We start from the raw sequence: 20,453 nt of genomic DNA on the forward strand, positions 1-20,453 counted from the left end.
AGTAGTAATGTGTGTTAAAAGTTAGTATTGCACGGGACAGGGCGTTGCATTTGAGCGGGAAGTCGAGTAAGTACGACACGTGCCTGGTTAAAAGTTCGAACTTCGAACTTCGCTTGGACGAGTAATCCTTACGGTTTTCCGTAACCTGAGCTTGGTTCTTCGGCTCACTCGGAAGTACAAGGGATTATTGCTTATACCTTAGGCATAAAGGTGCCCAACAAAAATGGGGGAAAAATGATGAGGTGGCTTCCTCATCTGTCTCGCATGACTGCAAACATCTCATCAACTGGAGAAGAAAGGCGCAGCAGTGCACTCTGCCCACTTCCCCAAGATCAAATGATCACGAACGCCCCCAAAACATGCTTGCGCATGCCGAGGTGTCATGGAATTGAAATCGAAGAGTGTTCGATACCACAGCTACAGGATTATCTAAGCAAAGCGGCCTTCACATCCAAGGAGCTGGTGCAGTGCTACCTACGTAGAATTGAGCTGGTCAACCCTTATGTGAAAGCCGTAATCGAGACGAATCCTGACGCACTGGATATTGCCGACAAGCTCGATAAAGAACGCAAAAATGGCCATATCAGAACACTCCTACACGGGATTCCGTTCATTGTCAAGGACAATATCGCAACCAAGGATAAGATGCAAACGACAGCGGGGTGTGCCGCGTTAGCAGGAACTATTGTCCCAGGCGATGCTCGCATTATTACTCTCTTACGAGAAGCTGGCGCCGTACTCCTCGGGAAAGCGAACTTGTCCGAATTCGCCTCTATGCGAGCGTCATATTATGCCGAAGGCTACTCCTCTCGAGGAGGACAGAACCGAAACCCTTACAATCTTGCCCACCACCCAGGAGGCTCTAGCTCTGGAAGTGCTAGCTCACTCGCCTCGAATATGTGTGCGTTTAGCATTGGTACTGAGACTGATGGAAGTATTATGTTCCCAGCAGATCGCAATGCCGTAATAGGCCTTAAACCGACAGTTGGACTGACGTCTACTATGGGAGTTATTCCAGAGTCTCCAAGCATGGACACTATTGGACCATTCGGCCGATCGGTAGAGGACGCTACAATAGTCCTAGATATTATTCATGAGAGACGTGCGACTATAGACACCCATATTGATCGCCTAGTCTCTATATCAGTACAAAATTCCTGCCCTGGACTTTACACATCTTGGCTAAGCAAGAAGGATGCTCTAAAAGGAGCGAGGTTTGGCATACCATGGAAAAGAGTGTGGGAAAGAGCGAGCAAAAATGCCACGAAGGGGCTAGAGTACGATTCTCTAATGGAGTTAATCGAGAAGATAGAGAAGGCTGGCGCATTGGTTATTAAGGTTAATTTCCCAAGTGCTGAAGAAATAGTCTCACCAGGCGGCTGGGACTGGGAGTTCGGAGATGGCAAGACGGGATCTAGGCTCTCGGAATTTCAAGTTGTGAGGACCGAATTCTACCGCAATCTGCGATCCTATCTCAGCGGACTCGAGGAAAACAAAATCCATTTGCTAGAAGATGTGGTTGCTTATAATGTCCAGCATACTGCTAAGGAGGGAGGAGTCCCGAGAACACATCCAGCATGGCCTACTGGTCAGGATAACTTCGACAAATGTCTCGAGTCAAAGGACTGGCCGGAGGACATGTATCTCAAAGCTCTTGAATACATAAGGCGAAAATCGAGAGACGAGGGTATTGATGCAGCGCTACGACTCGAGGGGGATAACCTAGATGGTTTACTCGTGCCTCTGCAAGCGGATGGAGGTGTTGCTTGTTCAGTCGCAGCCAAAGCTGGATACCCAATGATTACCGTTCCAGTCGGTATTAATAATATCGGAGTGCCGTTTGGAATCGGTATTATTCAAACCGCATTCAATGAGCATTTGCTGGTGAGGTATGGCTCTGCTATCGAAGACCTTGTTGGACGCCAAATGGTGCCCCGCTTTTTGAATCTTGAAGCAGATAACCACCCATATGTCGGTACACCGCCAGAAAAGGCGTTATTGCTGTAGTCTGTTTTAAACAAATTCAAACTCGTTTCAACTTGATACCTCTCAATCTCAGGCGAGGTCTCCAAGATGACTCCGCCTCTATCTCTGTCGAGGGAGATCTACAAAGGGATTGCCAGTCTCGGATTGCGAGGAAAAAATATCGTTAGCACCTATGGCAAGAAGCAAGGTAGAAACATTATCCATATTATGGCCAATTTTCCGGATTTGTCGAATAGACATATTTAGAGACTTGTTCAACTCTCCTTCCGATACTAACAATTCTCTTTTGATTAACTTCTCGGCATATGTACTGGGTCTCATATTATTATAAATAAAGACTCGTTTATAATATAAGGCTATTAGAAAAATAAGAAATATAAAGAAATATTAAGAAGTTTTAAAATATAACATAAATATTTATAATAAAGTAATTCCGGGCCTCTTAATCTAGTAAGGGAAATAACAAGCATATAAACAAATGTTTTAAGTATTATTTAAAAGGCCTTCTTCCGCCTTACATAGAATAAACGGAATAGCTTTCTAAGTAAACCCTCGAAGTTGAACTCTTAAAGTAACTAACTCGACAACAATGCCTTCACATCAACAGCAAGAACCTTCCCACCGGTGATCTGCGTCCCTTTTACAGCTCCAGCAATACCACCATTGGTAACCACATACAAAACATTCTCATCCCATTTGGTTCTCCCAAATGAAGCAGCAGTATCACCTTCCAAGATCGTCGAGTTCACATTCCCAGCCAGAACAGTCACCATTCCCTTTCGCGTCACCAACTCCAAGGCATCACTCGGGTCCTGCGTGATATACGCATTTCCCTCTTTGTCGAAGGCAAAATCATCACCGGGGCCGTTGTTTGCCACTACTACATAATCTCCAGTTGCAGAGCCGGCATCGGGTCCGTAAAGCTCCACTGGGACACGTGCGAAGAGACCCTGGAATGAGTTGGTGAAGTAGACAGACGAGTCAAAAACATGGATACCATTGATGCCAAGCACGATTGGGCCAGGAGGTGGCAGCATAAGCGGCGATTCAAGGATGATTTCGTATTCGGAAGTCAGATAATCGAGACGCCATACAACGCCTAATACCGAGTCCGCGATAAGGAGGTAGGGACTCCCTGGCGTAAGGAGCGTCATACCGTTAGCAAAACTCGCCTTCGTTAAGTCTGTAATTTTTGAAACAGCAGGGTCATTCTTCCTGCCACGGCGAAAATCAACTTTCCAGACGGACCACGAACCGGGTGTGGTGCTGAATGTTCCTATTGACCAATTTCCCGCAAGGACCGCAAATACGTCGGGTTGGATCTCGGCAATGCCTGTGAGCCCTGTTGCGTAGGGGAAGGTATAGAGAAGTTTGGCGGAGCCAGGAACGGGATTTAACGCTTGGAGTTGATATAGTTGAGGGGTGCTGAGGAGGTTCAAGAGGAGGTTGCCATTTGAGCTGACGGCGATGTTCTCAATCCAGGTTTCGTTGGGGAATTCGTAGATTGTGTGGATGGCGAGATTTGATGGAAGTGGGGATGGAACTGCCTTGACGATATTGAGGAGAAAAGAGGGGAGCAAGATAATTTGCCAAAAATGGACCATTTTGAGTGAATTGATCGTGGGGATCTCGTCGAGCTGTTGGAGATATGAAGTTGGGGCTGGGAGGGAGCATATATAGTCCCTCAAACTACTGCACAGCCCTCGACTGGAAGCATTTCTCGTCCTTGCATTGAAAGGCTCTCGATCGGACTTAGGCTTTGCTTTGTAAAGAATTGGATTGCTTTACTTCCCAACCTGGCAAACGGCAGGGGGGCGGGTGTGAATACCTCTCCAAGGAGGACAATCCACGTTGGTGAATAGGTTTGTCACCTTCAATTCCCGTTTCCAGGGTCATCCGGAAGTTTGTCAGAACGGTTCCTATTGGCGCAGGTGGCTTGAGATTATGAAGACATCGTGAAATACTAACCAGTAACCTTCGAGGAGGTTCTCTGCGGTGCACTTTGAGGGAGTTTACAAATCAGATATGCACTACAACTTAGGAGCAGCTAGGATATGATTGGGGCACTGTTGAAGAGACATTTGAGGATGAACGTCGATTAGTAATTCTTGGCATCCGAAATGTCGGCTTTTCCGAGCCGGCATCTGCTAAATGCGGGGGCTACGCAGGCTAAAACACAAGTGCTTACTCGCTAAAAACTAGTGTCTTCAGGGGTTAGCCGTGATTGAGTCAAGGTGCGAAATGCGCTGACGGACTCTGCATCTTATTTCAGCATCTGGAAACGATACCTTGAGCCTCACCATGAACAATTATTAAGGAAACTGCCAGTTGAAATATAATTGTCGATCTTAAGAGTCTCTGGGAAGCTGTTGGCAGCTTGGCTCGAAAGCGATCAAAGAATTGTCAAAGGAAAGATTGTACGTAAACCACAACGTGAAATACCCAGCTTGCCCTCATCAAAGCTCCTTTCAATTCCACATTCCTCTTATGTCCCCTTAGAATTCGTATGATTTTAATTGATTTATCTCAGATTTATTTCTCCGAACAGGCTCCATAGAGAGCCGAGAAATTTTCCAATGTCACACGGAGAGGAAGTAGATTGGCATTGGTGTCAGAGACGTTCGTCTCTATTATTGTCGGGTGTAATTATCTTGTTGTTGGAATGTCGGAAAAGCCAAATTGCTAAGCCTGAATAGGTGGAACCTTTGGCTGGGTGCTTGCCAGACGCCTTGCGGACTCAGACTCCACCCCGAAAATCTTTCTCCCTGAAGGAGGCGGAGACAACGAGGACTCTAATCTGCGTGCTCCAGCTTGCAGATGGTCACTATTCATGACAGAACCTTCGGTCGACTGGGGTTACAAGTCGACGCCGCAGCATCAACCAGGTGCCAAGTGCTTGACAGTCATCAAGGTCGAGGGCTGGGCGGCTCGAGCGTGATCAAGTTTAGCAATTGGCTTATGGGGGACAAAGATAATTACAACAAGTGGGCCGAGATTGTTGGGGATCCCGACTGAAAGTGGGAAGGAGATCACGGTATGAGGCAGACGCCGAGAAAAATTTAGCGGCAACACGTGAATTTGACAGAACAGCAACCTAAACGTTTGGACTGAAATTCATTGGAAATCCACTCAAAAGACGGGATGCTGGACTTGATGTTTGCTCAAGAACCGCCAGTAAGAACCTTGGCGTTTGAGGATGCAAAGGAATGGAATGTGAGCCCTGAGAGTCGTGCTGGATCTCTTTGGGCTGTGCTGATTTGCAAACCGATAAAATGGAATGGGGATATGAATACAGGAGATCCCGCGGTATGGGGACCGGTACCTTCCACTTTTATGAGGGGCCCCGTATCACATCTTCGTGAGCCTACCTAGCACCGACCAATCTCACCATTCTTATTGAGAGTGTCGTTACAAAGGCCCTGTTTGACAATTCAAAGAAAACCATTGGAGTTCAGATATCCTCGAGAATGACGTACTCAGCACCAAAGAAAGTGATCTTGTCTACAAGCGCTATCAAGTCCCCACAGATCCTCCTTCTTTCGGGCATTGGACCAGAAGCGGGGCACCTAAGATCTTAATTCCAGTTATTCACGACTTTTCCGGAGTAGAAAAAACCTGAAAGACCACTCAACCTCCACCACAACTCTCCTCAAGCCACGAGAGAAAGTCAGAAGTCGATACCTCGATCCCTCCGACCCGCTCTATAACGTCGGCGTAACAATGCCTAGCGCCTGGCTCTCCCCTCCTGCCATCCAAGTATCCAAGAAATTCTCTGACGACGAAACAAAACCTTATCTGCTCAAAGTCCCTTTGATCGAACAATCTCCCATTGACAGGAGCAGAAGTAATTACGTTCTTCGCGGGAGTCATGAATTCCCAGTCGGCCGGCTGCCCGACTCTCATCTGCCAACCTTCCGATCCTTCTGTCATTGACTGGAAATTCTGTTCTCATCCGTACGATAAGCCAGCAGCGATTGAAGGGTTGCGCTCCCTAATTGAATTTTCCAGCCTGCTTATGTTTGCAGCGATCACTGAACGCAGGATTGAAGGTCCTTCTGGCTCGTCTGATGAGGAAATTTGGGAGCATGGTAGGAGATTAATTGCTCTAATTCCAATCTTGCGGGAACTGGTAAGATGGGGAAGTAGAGTGATGAGTTGGCTGTGTGGATAACGAGTTCGAAGTGAAAGGAGTCAAAGGGTTGAAGGTTGTGGATCATGCGGTTGCGCCGTTGATGGCTAATAATAACACGCAGAGCACTTGCTACTTGATAGCAAGTCAAAAGCTCCAAACCTGGGCATCGAGACTAATCGATATTTCTAGGTAGAAACTGCTGCAGAGAAAGTCATTGCGGAATATAAGCTGTAACTTGAGTTGTGTAGAGCATGTCTATTTCTGAGAAGCTGAACAGAGGAAACAGAGTGGGTTGAGGATGTCGGAATAGTAGACAACCACTGCGCTGCTGGTCCTAGAGCTTATGCAACAAGCACACCCCTATATCTCAACTTGCCAGAATTCATCTTTGCCAATGCCTCAGCGAAACCTTCCTCAGTGAAGCTGAAAGTCTCGATCGTGGGCTTGATTCCATTGTGTGCGGCGAATTTCAACATGTCATCGTGAATACCACGAGACGCCACAAGTGAGGACTTGAAGTTGTAGACCTCGAAGAACATTGGGAAGCTCCTATATCTTCCTGTCAGTGCAAGTCGACAATTGGCGGAGCTGAGAATACTGACGGAAGTTCAATTGGGGCAGTAGGTGCAGAAAGACAGACGATATCAGCGCCACGAGCAAGGATATCCTTCTTCATGAGCCTATTCTGTGTTAGCAAACCCTCTTGATACAGTGACTCGAAAATACTCACCTCGCCCAATCTGGGTAGTGGTTACCAGTAACGATCAATACATTGATGGGCTTGGTTATCTTCTCGGGTTCACTCAAAAGGTGGAACTCCGAAGCACCGAATGCCCTGGCTTCAGCCTCCTTGTCTGCGGAAGTTGACAAGACAACAGTTTCATAGCCCATTTTGGCCGAGAACTGAATGGCAAGATGACCGAGCCCACCAATACCAATTATGCCGACGCGATCTCCTGGCTTGGCGGAGCTGATAATAGCCTGGTAGACAGTGCTGCCGGCGCACTGAAGTGGGGCAGCATACTCGGAAGGGAGGTTATCTGGGATCCTGTGGAGGTAGGACTCAACACCGATGTCTGGATTGTTAGCTTGTGATGAATAAGTGAGAGAAGTACAGTACAATAATCCCCGAAAGTTCCCGCGCTGAAGTCGCTTTCGCCGTAGACGTTTCGCTCATAGCAGTAGATATCTTGACCCCTCAAGCAGTAATCACAATGTCCACAGCTCTGCAGTTGAACGATCAGCGTTGCCCAAGAATCCCAGCATGAGCTTGCTTACGTCACGAAGGTATCCTGCTCCAGCTCGATCTCCAATTTTGAATTGGGTGACCTCGCTCCCAACTTTCTCAACAACACCGATACCCTCATGGCCGAGTGCGGCACTGTGTGGGATAAAGTGGACATCTGTTCCACAAAGACTGGAGTGCGTGATCTTGATGAGTACCTGCTTAGGTCCCAATTCGGATGGAATCTCGAGTGGGACCTTCTTCACAACACCCTCGATGCCTCGAAACACACTGCTCTGGATTGTCATGGTTGGGTTCTTGAAGTTGGTGCTGGGTGCAAGATGGGTTCGAAAAAAAATGGAATTTAGAATCTAGCTGTGAAGTTTGCAAAGAGGAGATTGCAGTTGTATTGTTATCCAAGGAATAGATCTGGAAATCTCCAAAGAACAGTTGGGCTACTTATACGTGGGGATAACATCAAGCCGCCCCGCCGGTCTGGCTTGACCAGGTGTCCAGTGTGCATGGTTCGGACATGACAAAGCTTGCGGAATCAAATACCGACAAGAAAGGTTTTAGAGATAGCTGAAGCCATGATTGTTGTGATTGTCACTCAACGCAGGGCTTGGCACGTGGTCCGCGGCTGGCGCCTGATTACTGAACGATTGTGGTGTCCTACGGGCGTACCGTAGACGGGTGGCTCGAACCGCACAGCACCGCCCGTAATTGGGAACTTGAATCCTCACGATACCATCGAATGACGGATCGTATAGCACTTGCTAGCGTAGTAATTGATAACGGGACTGCGGGGTCAGATTGGATTACTGAACACCTTCAAGGCAGACACTCTGAGGCGTAAGCTTAAGAGGCCGCAAACCCCTTCGGACTTAAACTTCTGAACCAATATCAATTACAAAGCCATCGTGGTTCGTGCAAGCAAGTGCGGCCGATCTATGATACAACCTGGAATGCTTTCAAAGGAATTCAACGGTTTTGTGGTTTACTAAACCAAACAAATGATTCACGAATCGCGAGCAAAGGATTTGATGCCTTGACAATGAATATGGTTGAATCTTACGACTCACCATCCGTGCTACCTTCTTCGTCGGTTTCATCATCCTCGTCATCGTCCTCCCATTCATCACTATATTCCTCGTCGCTGAATTCCTCATTTGACGCCAACTGTTTCAGGATTTTTAACTTTTTGAGAGCATCACCCTCTTTCCCAGAGTCGCCGTCCCGCTCGGGGTTCCAGTTGCTACCATCGAGCTCCCGAAATTGATGTCTTATACGGGCTCTTCGAGCATTTCTCCGGCAGATATCCTCACCACTCCCAATCTCCCGAATAGCAGCTGAAATGATGCGCTCCGCGCCCATCTCTCCCCGAGCCATCTTCTTCTTGAGCTCCTCCAAATATGCCACCTTGGCATCGAGCCATTTATCGGTCAAACGCCTCGCCAGCGATTCTTCCCCATAGAATGCCGTAAACAAATCCCGCCAATTGCAGCTCAATTCACACATGTTCTTGTCGAAGGAAAGGCTTGGAATTGGTCCATCAAGGACATCTCGCCGTATCTGAATTGAGTGTTTGGGATCCCCAATGTCCATGTTCTCGATGTATGTCTGCATTCGCTCTTTGGTTGGTGCGATCAATTCTTCCAGCCCATCATTATCTTCAAGTCGAAACGTAGCAGTGTGCCCGTCCTCTGATAGCTCTACAAACTCAAAGTTGGCAGAGAGCGTGGGGTCCGGTAATGGTCGACCACTCCGACCCTCAGTAAAATTTCCTGGTGCAGTTGTAAGCATTAACAGCAGCAGCAGATGGGCTTTCTTACCTAGATCAAACTCAAACCTCGTCTTCGGCAGATGCCTATCGCGAAAGATCGACTCGGTTGCATCTTTGAAGGTTGTGCAGACATGTCGGCCAGTCGTCCACAAGTCTGCGATACTCTCATCATCATCCAGGTTCTGGAGGACTCTTATCCAAAGCTCGTTTGGTAGGGCGGTTTGATGTTCTGCCATGTTTTTTTTATCGAGGGCTGCAGTGCAAGTTATGAGTTTTGGTTGTCTGTCTTCGATTGTTGGAAAGATGTTGGTGGTGGGAAAAAAGACGCGTTCGAGCAAGTCGACGCGTCAGGGGTCGAGCGGGGCTTCATTTTTTCGCCCCCAATTTAAACAATCTCGCCATACTTTGGCTCTAACGCTCCTTATACAGATCATGCAGATGGTCCCTGGAATTTTGATGTATTGTACATCATAACACAAGACCCAAGCACACGCAGAGTCTAGTCAAGGGCTAGTCAAGAGCCTCCTCGTCCTCCATTTCAATTTCCCCAACCTCCTCATCTTCGTCTTCCCATGCATCTTCTTATCGAAACCAGCGTGAAATTCCGTATCCTTCAGTGTCTTGAGAATTGACTTCTCGTCAGCTAACACTCCCTCATCCTCGAAATCAGGCTCCTCCCAGCCTTTCTCCTTATACTGTCGGCGAATGCGAGCCCTCTGAGCGGCCCTCTTCGCGTCCTCAAATCCATCGGCGAAAGAATGTATTGCCTTGTCCAAGACCGCGATCATGTTGATCTCTCCCCATGCCATTTGCTGTCGCATATCTGCAGCCCAAGCCTCCTCCTTGACCCACGTACTCAGGTGGCCATGGAACACTTTTTCCTCCCCAAAGAAGCATGTGTAAAGCGTCCGCCAATCACAAGTCAGTTCCCAGTTTTCGTAATCGATGGACAGTCCTGGGATAGGAGTATCTTTGACTATATGGCGGATTTGGACAATATGGGATAAAGCAACCATTGGAGGGCAGTCCACTGCACTCTGCAGACAGCAGCGCCGGAACTCGTGATATTGCTCCCGTCCCGGATCCACCTAGAGAGTAGTTCTAGCGAGGTTCGTGTCTTCAGCCAAACGATCGAAGTCAAATGCGACATCCAAAATAACTCTCTCATCGTCGTCGTTGTACATTTAACCTTGACAGCATCAATAAATGAGTATCATGGGCCGAAGCCACCTTTACCCAACATGAATACGATCCAACTCTTTGAAATATGTCTCTCGCGGAATATGGATTCAACAGGGTCCCTGAACGTGGTAGAGACCTGTCGGCACAACATCCATGCGTCAGCAAGGTCGTTCCCCTTCTTCAGGTTTTCCAGGATCCGTATCTATATCTCATTTGGTAGCGAAAGGGTTCGCCGGGTAGCCATACTATTCGATTGGCCCCATGAATTGGTGTTGCAAAGTTTGCGAGGAGGGTTGAAGAAGAGGAGTAGACTGTGGGGTGTGGAGAAAAGAGGGCGCATGCGCCTCAATACGTACCTCACGTGGTCCGATCCACTTTTCGACCTCAACCAAGAACCTCACCTCTTTTGGAGCACTCGAAAAGGCACATATCCTGTCTTCTGTTTCTTGGATAGAACAGATCAGCTTCCGCCCGATAGATATCGTGTTGTCGGATCAAAAGAACCCGTCACTACGCCCGAGCATCCACCAATTCCGCGAGATCGTTCCTCGAGTCCTCGACGAGAACTTTGCTGCTATGAGCTTGCAGCAGGGGAGGCAGAGCAGACAACTGTGACCCGTGCTTTTCAAACCAAGGACTATCGATACTCCGAACAATACACCATCGCTCAGTATTCGAACCGAGGTCACTGCCTTGGTCAGACTCTCGCAGACATCCCATTGCTGCGATTGGAGAGGACCACCAACGGCGAATCATACGATCTTGGTGTCGATGGGATGAAAGTGAAGACTCGCATATCACGGCCGAGCCCCTCAATAATGTCAACGTTCCATCCACATCGATCCTAGCTTCCGGCGGATATGATCATGAAACACTTCCTCATCACCAGCTGCCCAACGCGGTATGCAGTCATGTTGGGGGCTTCCGTGTGTCGATCTTCTGAGCAACTAATTAATTGCAATGACGATCCGTCCTACCTGGCTTCCGGACTCTTTCGGCTGCTTTCTCGGTGCCAGAGAGAAGACGATCATCGAGACCGGCCCGAAATCCCCCAGCTTGAGCTCGTCTCTGCCGCTCTCCAGCAAGGCGCCGCTCCCAATATCCGTGCATCTCCTAGAAAAATATATGCAGATGAGAGTGGTACTGCTCGCCGGAACGCAGGAGCTAGACGTGTCTTCGATACTGTCATTGTTGGCAACTGTCATCGGCGCGGCGAGGAGACCGGTGGCTTGGCCTTGGATGCTTGACTTGTCCCGATCACCCTGGACCAGAAGATGAAATTCATGAAGTTTATATCCCGGCCGGGAAACAACTTGACCATATTCCATATCAGGGAAGAGGAGATTTCTATCTGGAGCAGGCCCTTCCAGCTGCCGCCGAGTAGCGTCGGTGGCTGTGATATTGTTCACCATTCCCTGATAGTTTGGCCAGACCCTATTCGGCAACTTGCCTTGCGTTCATCAAAAAGGTTCTGTACAAAGTCACATGCCACGAAGTACGCTACTCTTTTTTGATTACATGATTACATGGTCATGTACAAAGCGTATGATTAGCGCCCCCCAGTCTTCTCTGCCTCCAGACGCAGCGTGTACTTGTGGCGCGAGTTGAAATGCAGCTTGCCAACTGAAGCAGTGCGGTAACGCTGTGGTTACTAGAGTTACTCGATTTATTTGAAAGGATCGTCGTCCCGGGAGCAGGAGAGACGTTTGTCGATGTCTCTCTCGAATAGTCTGGTTAAATCCTTGCCTCTGCGCATTTCTACTCCAGACGGGAAGTTGTAAACGATATTTGTAATGAGGCATTTGGACTGCTAATTCTGAACGCCGGACCAAAGTTCTCCACTAACTCCGATGACGTGCTCAATACCTCCGTCGACAAGCCTCTTGTGAGACTGAGTTGCTCACATTTCGCAACGAGCGCAATGTCTGAGGGTAGCGTTCTCGACCTTGAGCTGTTCCACCTGATGTCTTAATGTCGCGACCATTGAATGCAGTTCTCCCAGATGAATCCTGAGTTCGTTTGCTGTCCTCTCAGCCTCCAATGCCCTCGTTTCAAATTTGTGGCGTTCTTCAACCCGTCTTTGGCGGTATATTCGTTGGGAATTTCTGTTCTGTATGCGGCGGCGCTGTAATCATGTTAGCCGAATAGCTTGAATGGTCTAGAATACTACCAACCTGTATGCGATTCATAGTAATGTCTCGGCTAGATTGCACAGGAAATCGTGGCCGGCCCATGTTTCTTGACCTTCCACTATCATCTGCCTCCACGTCGTTATTGTTTCCTGGGGTTGCATATCCTTGACTATGAGAAGCTATGAATCGATTCATTCATCCGACCATACTTCCTTATCAAATTGTCATTCGGGAGCCCAAATAAGTGGGTAGTCATGGTTTCTTGCATGAGGGGTGCGTTCCTGTCGTTACATAAGCCCAACACGCTTCGTGGTTGGTAGTCGGAAAGCGAAATCGAGGATTACTATTCATCGCCAAGTTAGGAAATCGACTGGGGTGCACTCACCCAAAGTATCAATTCTCAGCCATCCCTCACAAAACGATCCTTGGCCCTGCGTTGTCAGCCAATACGGGTATGTCAGCGCCCCTTAACAGGATGACGCTTTCTGATAGGCTGATCGTAAGAGAGCTGCCTCAATTGGGCCACTACTGCTGCTTTTTTTTTTGTCAGCGGGGTGATTGACCGAGATACTCCCACTGCCATACTCCAAAGACGACAACACTCCCGACAGCCAGTCTGGCTATCCGCAATCAGCTTTCCGGTCTTCAAATGAAGTACTTCGTACCACACGTCGAATGCCGTTATCCTCGAATAAACTGAGAGCCAACTGCGGCTTCTGCAACAACATGTCCGGAATAGGGCCGCCAGATGACTCTGCGGATCCGAAAAAACCGGAAGCACGACGAAGCTTCAAGATGTTTGAGCCCGCTAGTGGCAGTACGTCTCTGTTACCCCCTGAGCTGTTCTCGGCTAACACTCAGTCATAGAATTTACTGAGTAAGTACACTTGAGCAGGTTGCTACCGTGCATTTCTCATGGCTTTTGCACATGCGTAGGCCTGGGCCGCCCAAAGCTCTGAAAGGCCCTGCGGACTTCGAATTCATACACACTGCCCGGCCTGAGGAGTTGGCCTCGACGAGCGTCCGAAAGGCTGTTCGGACTCACGCGATGCGTCAGTTTCACAAGAACAGTCGAGAGCGGGCGGCCGGGACAGATAGACATAAAAATCAATCTGATAACACCATTCTGCCCGGAGCTCCTACCAATGAATGTAACGAGGTTTCTATTACGCCTACACCACCGTCGTGTATAGGGGTCACTATTACACAGATCGAGCCTTTCCGATTCCCGATTCGAGTCCCCCACGAAGACCCCCCTCGCATCGAAGGAAACCCCGCACCGGCAGATACAAGAATTGGCGGGAAGGGGGTGACATTTCTCAGCGCTGCAAGCCACAACGAAGATACGTGTGCTCGCAGCCGACTGGCCCCGCGACTACCTCCAAGTTTGGTTCGACCGGGACCAACGCCCCCTCTCCCAGGTGCATCACAAATGGAAGCCTCCTCGCTAAAACTCCTACGATTCTGTAAGTATTTTCCCTGAGCGAAAGACCAGCTTCAGCGTCCGCTGGTTCCGATAACTATGCTTACTTCCCAAAGTCCTCGAGGTCGTGGCCAGAGACTCGATTCCTATGAGTCCTCACGCGGAACACGAATATTTTAAAGAGGTTACTACCGGAAGACCCGCTTTTCGCCATGGAACTCTACTATTAGCTTCTGCGTATCAGGCTCTGTTGAGGGGTGTCCCTGTGCCCTCGAAATGTCATTACCACAGTATACTGACGATCCGCTACGTCAACTCCAGCCTTGAAAGCCTTGAAGGACAGATCGCGGATGGAACTTTGGCCGCCATTGCTTATTTGGCTGCCTTTGAGGTAACATTTCCTGTCATAAAAGTACTGTTTCCGTCCCCTTCGATTGGTTGACCCTCGATAGAATGCCATCAATCCTGCCACGAATACCTCTGTGCATATCTCTGGAATGGAGGCATTGATAAAACTCCGCAGCGCTCATCAATGCGCCTCTGCTGAGTACCTTCCCAAGCTGGTAGAGTGGTAGTTCCAAACCTTCTGTCGATTTTAGGGCTTACAAATCTCCACCCCCGCCTGTCGTGGTGATGAATATACCAACTGGCTTTTCTCTGCAGGGCCGATCTCGTCGATGCCACGTCCAATCTCACCAAACCACGCTTTTCCCCACATCAACCGCGAACGAAAAATTTTAACATCGCCGATGAAGAAGAGTTTCAAGCCAGGCTTGGCGCACAATGGGACCTTGACTTTCCTCCAGATCCAGTGATAATGCTGGACGGAATGGATATTACTACAGCGAAACTGTTCCACCGAGTTCGTCAACTGTCAGCCCTTGCGACTAGCATCGCTGGGTCCAAGGTTGATCAAGAAGTCCAAATACGGTACACTCGAGCTATCCAGCTCCTTGAGCGCCAAGTTAACGCCTCGATTTGGTCCCTGAACTTGAATAACATCCGCCAACACGGTTCTGCAACTCAGCCCAAGCAACCAATAGCGGTCAGAACATGCACCCGGACTTGGCATTGTACGACTCTAATATTCATATACATGGTGCTCCGGAAGACCCCTCCAAGTTCACAGACCGTGGAGAAGTTAGTAAGGAGGGCCAAATTCTCCTTGCAGATCCTGACACCCGATGAACTATGGGTTCACTTCCCGCCCCTGTTTTTGCTTTGGGTTCTCGTAATGGCAGGTATAGCTTCTTCGAGACATACAGACCGACTGTGGTTGCTGCAAACCCTCAAGCGGCTCCGGCATAAGCTAGCTTTGGACTCCTGGGAGGCTGCAAAGGCCATTCTGATCCAATTCGCTTGGGTTGACCATCTTTGTGCGAGACCAGCTATTCTCGTTTGGAAAGAATTGGATACCGTTGAGCTGTAGGCTTGGAGCCCAAGCGGCGCTTCCCCCCTTTTCTCGTTCGCGTGCCAAGTGACCGATAGGTGCTGAGTTTGTGTCGAAAGTTTCAAGTAGAGGGCCTTTGATGTCTTTATATCAAGTACACAATTATTCCACCAACAGTTTCCATAGAATCAGCTTCCACTAGGGACCTCGTTTACGCCCCTGTTTCTCATTCACCAGGTTGGCTAGGATTGACTGCTTCCCGGCATATACCTCAGTCCCCGATGTATCCCGATTCGCTCAACTGCAACCTGATTTATCTCCAAGATACCCAAAATTGTTATCCAGACACTTTTTGATATCTATTCCCCGCATACACCCTACGATACCAACTACCGATATTAATTACCCCAGGTCATACCCGTGCTCCCTTATGCGAGGGCGTGCAGGCCCCACAATGATTATCCGAAAGAGAAGTTAGCTTGAATGTTAACAACATGATAGAAGAAGAAATCTGAGAGGAAGGTGTTTTTGAGGAACTTTCTGCGCTTGGCTGTGCTGTTCTCATTAGCTGCAGTCAGTGATGCAGCACTCAACAAAACCGGCTCAGCATGTGTTGCTACACCTCTAGGTGGGACTAGCGACGACACCCCTCAGATTATGGACGCGTTCAAGCAGTGTGGAAAGGGTGGCAGTGTCGCAATCTCAGAAGGCACATACAATATTGGGCAGGTCATGAACAAGTTGGATTTCCAGAATTGTGATAATCACATCAACGGCAAACTGGTCTGGAGCGCGGATTATTGGCTTTCCCACAGCATATCGGTCATATATGTAGGTCGTTCTACTGCACGGCGGATCGGAGGCAAAAATGTGGCCATTAGGGGGCACGGGAAGGCACTCTTAGATGGCAATGGTCAGAAGTGGAGCGACGAAAATAAGAATGCTGGCAATCAGAACGGCCGTCCAATTTACCTGAATCTCCGGCAAGCGACGAACTTCCTCGTTGATGGTATCACATGGAAACAAACTTAATTTTTGTAAGCATGGCTTACTATTCGCTCTCAAATAGAATATCATAAAACTTACACCAAGAATAGGCACACTTTCGTTGCGCATTCCCAGAATGTCGCCATGGCAAACCTCGATATGAATACCGCGTCGAGCTCGCAGTATAAAACGGTGAATACGGATGGCACAGATACCTGGAATTCTAAGGACATTGTGATTTAGAATTGGGCCTTGACTTGTGGAGATGTATGCAGTCCCACCCTGCAAGAAACTCATTCGCGGAGATGGGTTTGCTAACGCGACTAGGAATCTAGGACTGCATTTCAGTCAAAGGAAACAGTACGAATGTTTATGTCTCCAACATTACGTGTTACTCATCGGGAGGAATGTGCATTGGCAGTATGGGGCAGGACGCTTCCAAGCCAGATTACATCGACAACAGCAGCAACGTAGCATGGATCAAGACCTATCCCGGCAACGGCCACGTCAAGAATGTGATGTTCCGGAATATCGAGTTTACTAATGTCAACCAGCCGATCTACATCACAACTTGTATCTACAACCAGACAAATTGCTATTCAACTCGAAACTTTTGCCTCTTTGAGCAACACTAATTCAAGTCCTGAATTTTAGAGAGTACCATAGGGTTGAAATATACTGGCACGTGTCCAACGAACTTCCCTCAGCAACTGGTATCGCACAATATATTTCTTTCATGGGCGTCTGGGGAGGCCCCACCTCCGACCGTTCCCCTGGCACGCATCTGCTAACTTCTGGACTTTAGACAGGCAACCAATAATAAGTCCAATGATAAGTTGAGGGTGTTTACATGGCAGGAAGTGATAAGAGTGTACACTGGACATAGAAACCACTGTTTATCGATACTAAAATTTGAACTTCCGCATGTTTCAAAGACTGGACGACGAACTCAATCCTCGGAATCTAGTCATTTCACTTTATACCCGTCGCCACACCACGTGACATAATCACAACTCATTTTCACAGATTCCTGAACATCCCCATTCCGTTGAGCATATCGAACCTGACCTATCTTTTCGTTTGGGGAAACCCTGCAGCCAACCTACGAAACCCGTTTGGAAGCAGGCACAACTCCATCTGCGTCGTCGCCATCCTCTTCCACCGTCCTGAGAAAATTCACAAATCGGCTGAGACTCTCGCTGTTCCACACTCCTTCCTGCATCTCAGGAGATTTTAAGAGCAGACTTATTGCTCGTTCACAGATTGCTTTTTGTCGACACCACAGCCCCACTTGACATAACCCCGGTAAAATACCGATATTGAAATGGAACCTTGAGCCTCGGTCTCGGGCAACGAGTGCGGGATGTATGGATTCGGCGAATGTCGTTATGGTGTTAAATTCAGGAGTGAAATCATCGTATTACATTTCATTCTGGGAGAAAGCTGTTCCTAGCGCTACTTGTGTCATTGCCACCTGTATTCTCAGCATGGATGCAACAATGTACTCGTCAGTGTCTTTTCTTGAACTAAGAGCCTCTTCAATATGTCCCTTTGAAGCCCGCTCCCACCGATAAACATTTTCTAAGCATGCATCTCGTTCTCTTTGTAGACTGACCGGAGTCTCCTGCGAAGCATCGACAAACGCACTCCAAACATTGTTACCAGGGTCGAAACTTAGAGGATGAGTCTGACTTGTTGACTCTGGAGGCGCGGTCGAGTTTTGTTGAGTAATCTCTGAACGGGCAGCGGCGATGAAGTGGTAGCAATGCCTCATGAAGAGCTGCCAGTACAAATGGCAATCTCTCAAACTCTCCAGTATCAACGTATTGGAAAGTGATCGATTTATTGATGGAAAATCGATATATTGGAGGTTGACAATCTGTAGAATGACTAGATACAGGAGAGTGAAGAGTAAAAAAGGAGAGGAGGGAATCTAAAGTACAGTTCTTATATACCCACTAGTGGGTGGCGATTTCCTCCAGTATATTATAAATCAGATGACTCATATATATTAGTGAGCGTTCCCTGAGCTTCCATAGTGAGCTATTCCATAGGCTTCCATAGTAAACCATTATAAATGAGAGTGGCGAAGCTAATATTAGTAGTTGAACCTGGTACTGGAAGGACTAGTAAGCTAGTACCAATTCAACACAACGGCCTCCACTCGATCACGTCTGCAGCCCCTTTCAACAGTTCGCAATGTATAGGGCCGGCGCGAGTATCCAGGAAGAGAAGAGCTTGTAGGTCGAGGCTTGAGAGCCCATGGCCTTAATACCATTTGAGTTAGCAAATGCTTGCTTGACGAATATTGTCTGGGTGTCGCATGGAAATTTGTTTCGTGGAATATGCCACCGTCACGAAAAGGGCATGGTGTTCTCTCGATACTTACAAATATCTTCTTCAATCTTCTTGAGGTGGGCTAACTTTCCTTTGTTTTCAAGACACCATCGTTGCAAGAGAGCTACACCGACCGCGGCTTGAATTGATGCTGAACTCTGATACCCCTGCAAAGACTCCAAGCATAACACAAGCAGACAGGCCATCAAAGATCTCCTGGGATCTGAAACACCGACAGTCAAAGTGTTCCTGATTTTCTTTAATGCTTTGCCATATTGAAGCAAGGCAAATTGGTGATGGGGGTTGGATTTCCCCATTCCTTTCGCAGCATCCATGCGTGACTTGTTGAGCGCTGCCACCGCAACGACGGCATGTTTGATGATAGGTTCGGTTTCCACGGCCTGTGGGATTGTTCGCTCCCATAGAGTTGTTTCGAGAGGGCCTGAGAGCTGCGCCGCCACATTTTCACAGTAGAACCGAAAGTATCGGGCCTCATCCTGACCAGAGAAGTCCGGACCAGTATAGGGCTGAATGCGCAGGGAGCTGGTCTGAACGATGCCTTTGGGAACCAACGGCCTAGGCCCGGTATGTATCTCTGTTTTGACAGCAGTCTTTGTATATCCGTCGCACTGTACGCCGAGCCTCGCACATCTTTTGCACACCGGTTTTCTCTCGTCACACTTTACTCGACGAGTTCTGCACCAGTCAGTCTGTCATCTGAGCCCCAAGTTCAATAACATACTTGCATGTCAGACATCCAGACTTCACCTTTGCGCCCCCCTTGCGTTTCTTCTTGCCATCTTTTGCGGTCTCGCTGGTCGAGTCGTTATTTCTTTCTTTCCCTTGGCCATCACTCAACCCATTCGCCTCTGTCGCCATCCTTCAACGTCCGGGATTTTGTCTACGTAGCTCGATCATCCAGACTTTGAATGTACCTATCAGAAGGAAGAGCTTTGCGGTTGAAGATGACGTGTATTTGTGCATGAAGCGCACCGCATCTTATAATTGAGGCTGTTAAGCGAGCTTGCTCTTGGCCCCAGTTCTCTCTCTCGACCTCCCATTTCTCATCTTGGTTAGGGCCATCCGTTGATGACAAAGCTGAAGCCAGCTCTCCACAAACTCGTAGGATTGTGTCCAAGCAGTTCGAGCCGCGCGCGAATAAACCACTCAGCTCGCGGGGGTGCCTTAAAAGGGAAGCAACTTGCTTACTCCTAGTAGCTGCCGCGCGGAGCTAAGGTCCAAATCAGCGGTACAGTACATGGAATAAAATCATAGCGGGTTCTTTTCCCACAAACCAATTTCGAACAAAGAATTGTCACCCAAAGGCAAGCGATTCCCAGGCAAGTAGAGTCGATTTTGGTCTCAAGAAGTTTGGTTAGCACATGATTTTGTGGTGAAATTTAGGTAGGCACCGAGGTTTATCCGGGAAATCAGGGGTAAGCGTAATAAGCGAGCAGGAACTTGAGCAAATTGCAATTGTGAGCAAACATGTAACAATTTGACACATTTGATACCTCTCTTTTCTATGTGAAACTAGTATCACCAAAAGAGATGAGGTTTTTTGGTAATTGGTAGGATGGGGAGATCTTTTCAATGGTGTACATGATGAACTCATAACCCATCACTTGACAAGAGCATGGCCTTGGAAATCAAAATCAATGTCCGTAATACGACAAGAACAGAAGATGTTTATTATAGTACAACGACGCCAAAAAGGAATGGGCTGACAATAGGAGTCGAGGAACAGTGTACGAGGGACGAGGATCCAGAATGAGGTGAGGCTTCCCCAGGAAGTCTCGTTCCAGCTGATACCCAAAACGGTAGTCGAAGCTCTCCGAAAATTGCTCAGAACGTAAACGAAAAATATAAGTTCTTG

At 48.2% G+C, this 20,453-nt stretch overlaps 11 protein-coding genes across 11 annotated transcripts; 5 read left to right on the forward strand and 6 right to left on the reverse strand.

The window, feature by feature from the left end:
- Window positions 1–269: 269 nt before the first annotated feature.
- K444DRAFT_620405 (amidase family protein) lies at window positions 270–2,033 on the forward strand. The gene has a single exon (XM_024881704.1). It carries the CDS (start codon window positions 337–339, stop codon window positions 2,005–2,007), a length of 1,671 nt encoding a protein of 556 aa, XP_024728181.1. The 5' UTR covers window positions 270–336; the 3' UTR covers window positions 2,008–2,033.
- Window positions 2,034–2,536: 503 nt separating this feature from the next.
- Window positions 2,537–3,590, reverse strand: K444DRAFT_656650 (uncharacterized protein; the record flags this gene model as incomplete). Its single annotated transcript, XM_024886102.1, has 1 exon — window positions 2,537–3,590. The coding sequence occupies one exon, from the start codon at window positions 3,588–3,590 to the stop codon at window positions 2,562–2,564; it is 1,029 nt and encodes a 342-aa protein (XP_024728182.1). The 3' UTR covers window positions 2,537–2,561.
- Window positions 3,591–6,348: 2,758 nt separating this feature from the next.
- K444DRAFT_601565 (GroES-like protein) lies at window positions 6,349–7,990 on the reverse strand. The gene is made up of 5 exons (XM_024878689.1): window positions 7,397–7,990; window positions 7,239–7,344; window positions 6,849–7,194; window positions 6,721–6,798; window positions 6,349–6,667 (listed from the first exon to the last, which is right to left on the reverse strand). The coding sequence occupies exons 1-5, from the start codon at window positions 7,649–7,651 to the stop codon at window positions 6,460–6,462; spliced, it is 993 nt and encodes a 330-aa protein (XP_024728183.1). The 5' UTR covers window positions 7,652–7,990; the 3' UTR covers window positions 6,349–6,459.
- A 424-nt stretch (window positions 7,991–8,414) lies between these two features.
- Window positions 8,415–9,362, reverse strand: K444DRAFT_636601 (uncharacterized protein; the record flags this gene model as incomplete). The annotated part of the gene is made up of 2 exons (XM_024884015.1): window positions 8,415–9,127; window positions 9,176–9,362. The coding sequence occupies 2 exons, from the start codon at window positions 9,360–9,362 to the stop codon at window positions 8,415–8,417; spliced, it is 900 nt and encodes a 299-aa protein (XP_024728184.1).
- Window positions 9,363–9,629: 267 nt separating this feature from the next.
- K444DRAFT_636602 (uncharacterized protein) lies at window positions 9,630–10,142 on the reverse strand (the record flags this gene model as incomplete). Its single annotated transcript, XM_024884016.1, has 1 exon — window positions 9,630–10,142. The coding sequence occupies one exon, from the start codon at window positions 10,140–10,142 to the stop codon at window positions 9,630–9,632; it is 513 nt and encodes a 170-aa protein (XP_024728185.1).
- K444DRAFT_707382 (uncharacterized protein) lies at window positions 10,065–11,206 on the forward strand. The gene has a single exon (XM_024888159.1). It carries the CDS (start codon window positions 10,368–10,370, stop codon window positions 11,154–11,156), a length of 789 nt encoding a protein of 262 aa, XP_024728186.1. The 5' UTR covers window positions 10,065–10,367; the 3' UTR covers window positions 11,157–11,206.
- Window positions 11,207–12,049, reverse strand: K444DRAFT_228442 (uncharacterized protein). Its single transcript, XM_024871206.1, has one exon. The coding sequence runs from the start codon at window positions 11,718–11,720 to the stop codon at window positions 11,256–11,258; it is 465 nt and encodes a 154-aa protein (XP_024728187.1). The 5' UTR covers window positions 11,721–12,049; the 3' UTR covers window positions 11,207–11,255.
- An 800-nt stretch (window positions 12,050–12,849) lies between these two features.
- Window positions 12,850–14,671, forward strand: K444DRAFT_228444 (uncharacterized protein). The gene is made up of 7 exons (XM_024871207.1): window positions 12,850–12,892; window positions 12,945–13,257; window positions 13,308–13,317; window positions 13,377–13,906; window positions 13,980–14,254; window positions 14,316–14,426; window positions 14,527–14,671. Exons 2-7 carry the CDS (start codon window positions 13,116–13,118, stop codon window positions 14,602–14,604), a joined length of 1,146 nt encoding a protein of 381 aa, XP_024728188.1. The 5' UTR covers window positions 12,850–12,892; window positions 12,945–13,115; the 3' UTR covers window positions 14,605–14,671.
- K444DRAFT_228467 (uncharacterized protein) lies at window positions 14,560–15,601 on the forward strand. Its single transcript, XM_024871208.1, has one exon. The coding sequence runs from the start codon at window positions 14,681–14,683 to the stop codon at window positions 15,290–15,292; it is 612 nt and encodes a 203-aa protein (XP_024728189.1). The 5' UTR covers window positions 14,560–14,680; the 3' UTR covers window positions 15,293–15,601.
- A 106-nt stretch (window positions 15,602–15,707) lies between these two features.
- On the forward strand, window positions 15,708–17,045 carry K444DRAFT_647507 (glycoside hydrolase family 28 protein; the record flags this gene model as incomplete). The annotated part of the gene is made up of 5 exons (XM_024885348.1): window positions 15,708–15,726; window positions 15,822–16,262; window positions 16,323–16,474; window positions 16,576–16,813; window positions 16,882–17,045. The coding sequence occupies 5 exons, from the start codon at window positions 15,708–15,710 to the stop codon at window positions 17,043–17,045; spliced, it is 1,014 nt and encodes a 337-aa protein (XP_024728190.1).
- A 297-nt stretch (window positions 17,046–17,342) lies between these two features.
- Window positions 17,343–19,456, reverse strand: K444DRAFT_543790 (uncharacterized protein; the record flags this gene model as incomplete). The annotated part of the gene is made up of 6 exons (XM_024875989.1): window positions 17,343–17,571; window positions 17,665–18,050; window positions 18,310–18,351; window positions 18,413–18,507; window positions 18,630–19,273; window positions 19,320–19,456. 6 exons carry the CDS (start codon window positions 19,454–19,456, stop codon window positions 17,343–17,345), a joined length of 1,533 nt encoding a protein of 510 aa, XP_024728191.1.
- Between the last annotated feature and the right edge of the window lie 997 nt (window positions 19,457–20,453).

This window comes from Hyaloscypha bicolor (genome assembly GCF_002865645.1).
Source record: "Hyaloscypha bicolor E unplaced genomic scaffold K444scaffold_182, whole genome shotgun sequence".
Taxonomy (NCBI): domain Eukaryota; kingdom Fungi; phylum Ascomycota; class Leotiomycetes; order Helotiales; family Hyaloscyphaceae; genus Hyaloscypha; species Hyaloscypha bicolor.

Bases quoted from the DNA above. Each gene is read 5' to 3' on its own strand.
- K444DRAFT_228444 (XM_024871207.1), top strand. From the start codon at position 13,116: ATGCCGTTATCCTCGAATAAACTGAGAGCCAACTGCGGCTTCTGCAAC. The intron at 13,907-13,979 runs GTAAGTATTTTC...TACTTCCCAAAG, and splicing joins GCTAAAACTCCTACGATTCT to TCCTCGAGGTCGTGGCCAGA. The intron at 14,255-14,315 runs GTAACATTTCCT...GACCCTCGATAG, and splicing joins CTTATTTGGCTGCCTTTGAG to AATGCCATCAATCCTGCCAC.
- K444DRAFT_707382 (XM_024888159.1), top strand. From the start codon at position 10,368: ATGAATACGATCCAACTCTTTGAAATATGTCTCTCGCGGAATATGGAT.
- K444DRAFT_601565 (XM_024878689.1), bottom strand. From the start codon at position 7,651: ATGACAATCCAGAGCAGTGTGTTTCGAGGCATCGAGGGTGTTGTGAAG. The intron at 7,345-7,396 runs GTAAGCAAGCTC...GTTCAACTGCAG, and splicing joins GAGCAGGATACCTTCGTGAC to AGCTGTGGACATTGTGATTA. The intron at 6,668-6,720 runs GTCAGTATTCTC...AGGAAGATATAG, and splicing joins ACTGCCCCAATTGAACTTCC to GAGCTTCCCAATGTTCTTCG.
- K444DRAFT_228467 (XM_024871208.1), top strand. From the start codon at position 14,681: ATGCTGGACGGAATGGATATTACTACAGCGAAACTGTTCCACCGAGTT.
- K444DRAFT_620405 (XM_024881704.1), top strand. From the start codon at position 337: ATGATCACGAACGCCCCCAAAACATGCTTGCGCATGCCGAGGTGTCAT.
- K444DRAFT_228442 (XM_024871206.1), bottom strand. From the start codon at position 11,720: ATGGTGAACAATATCACAGCCACCGACGCTACTCGGCGGCAGCTGGAA.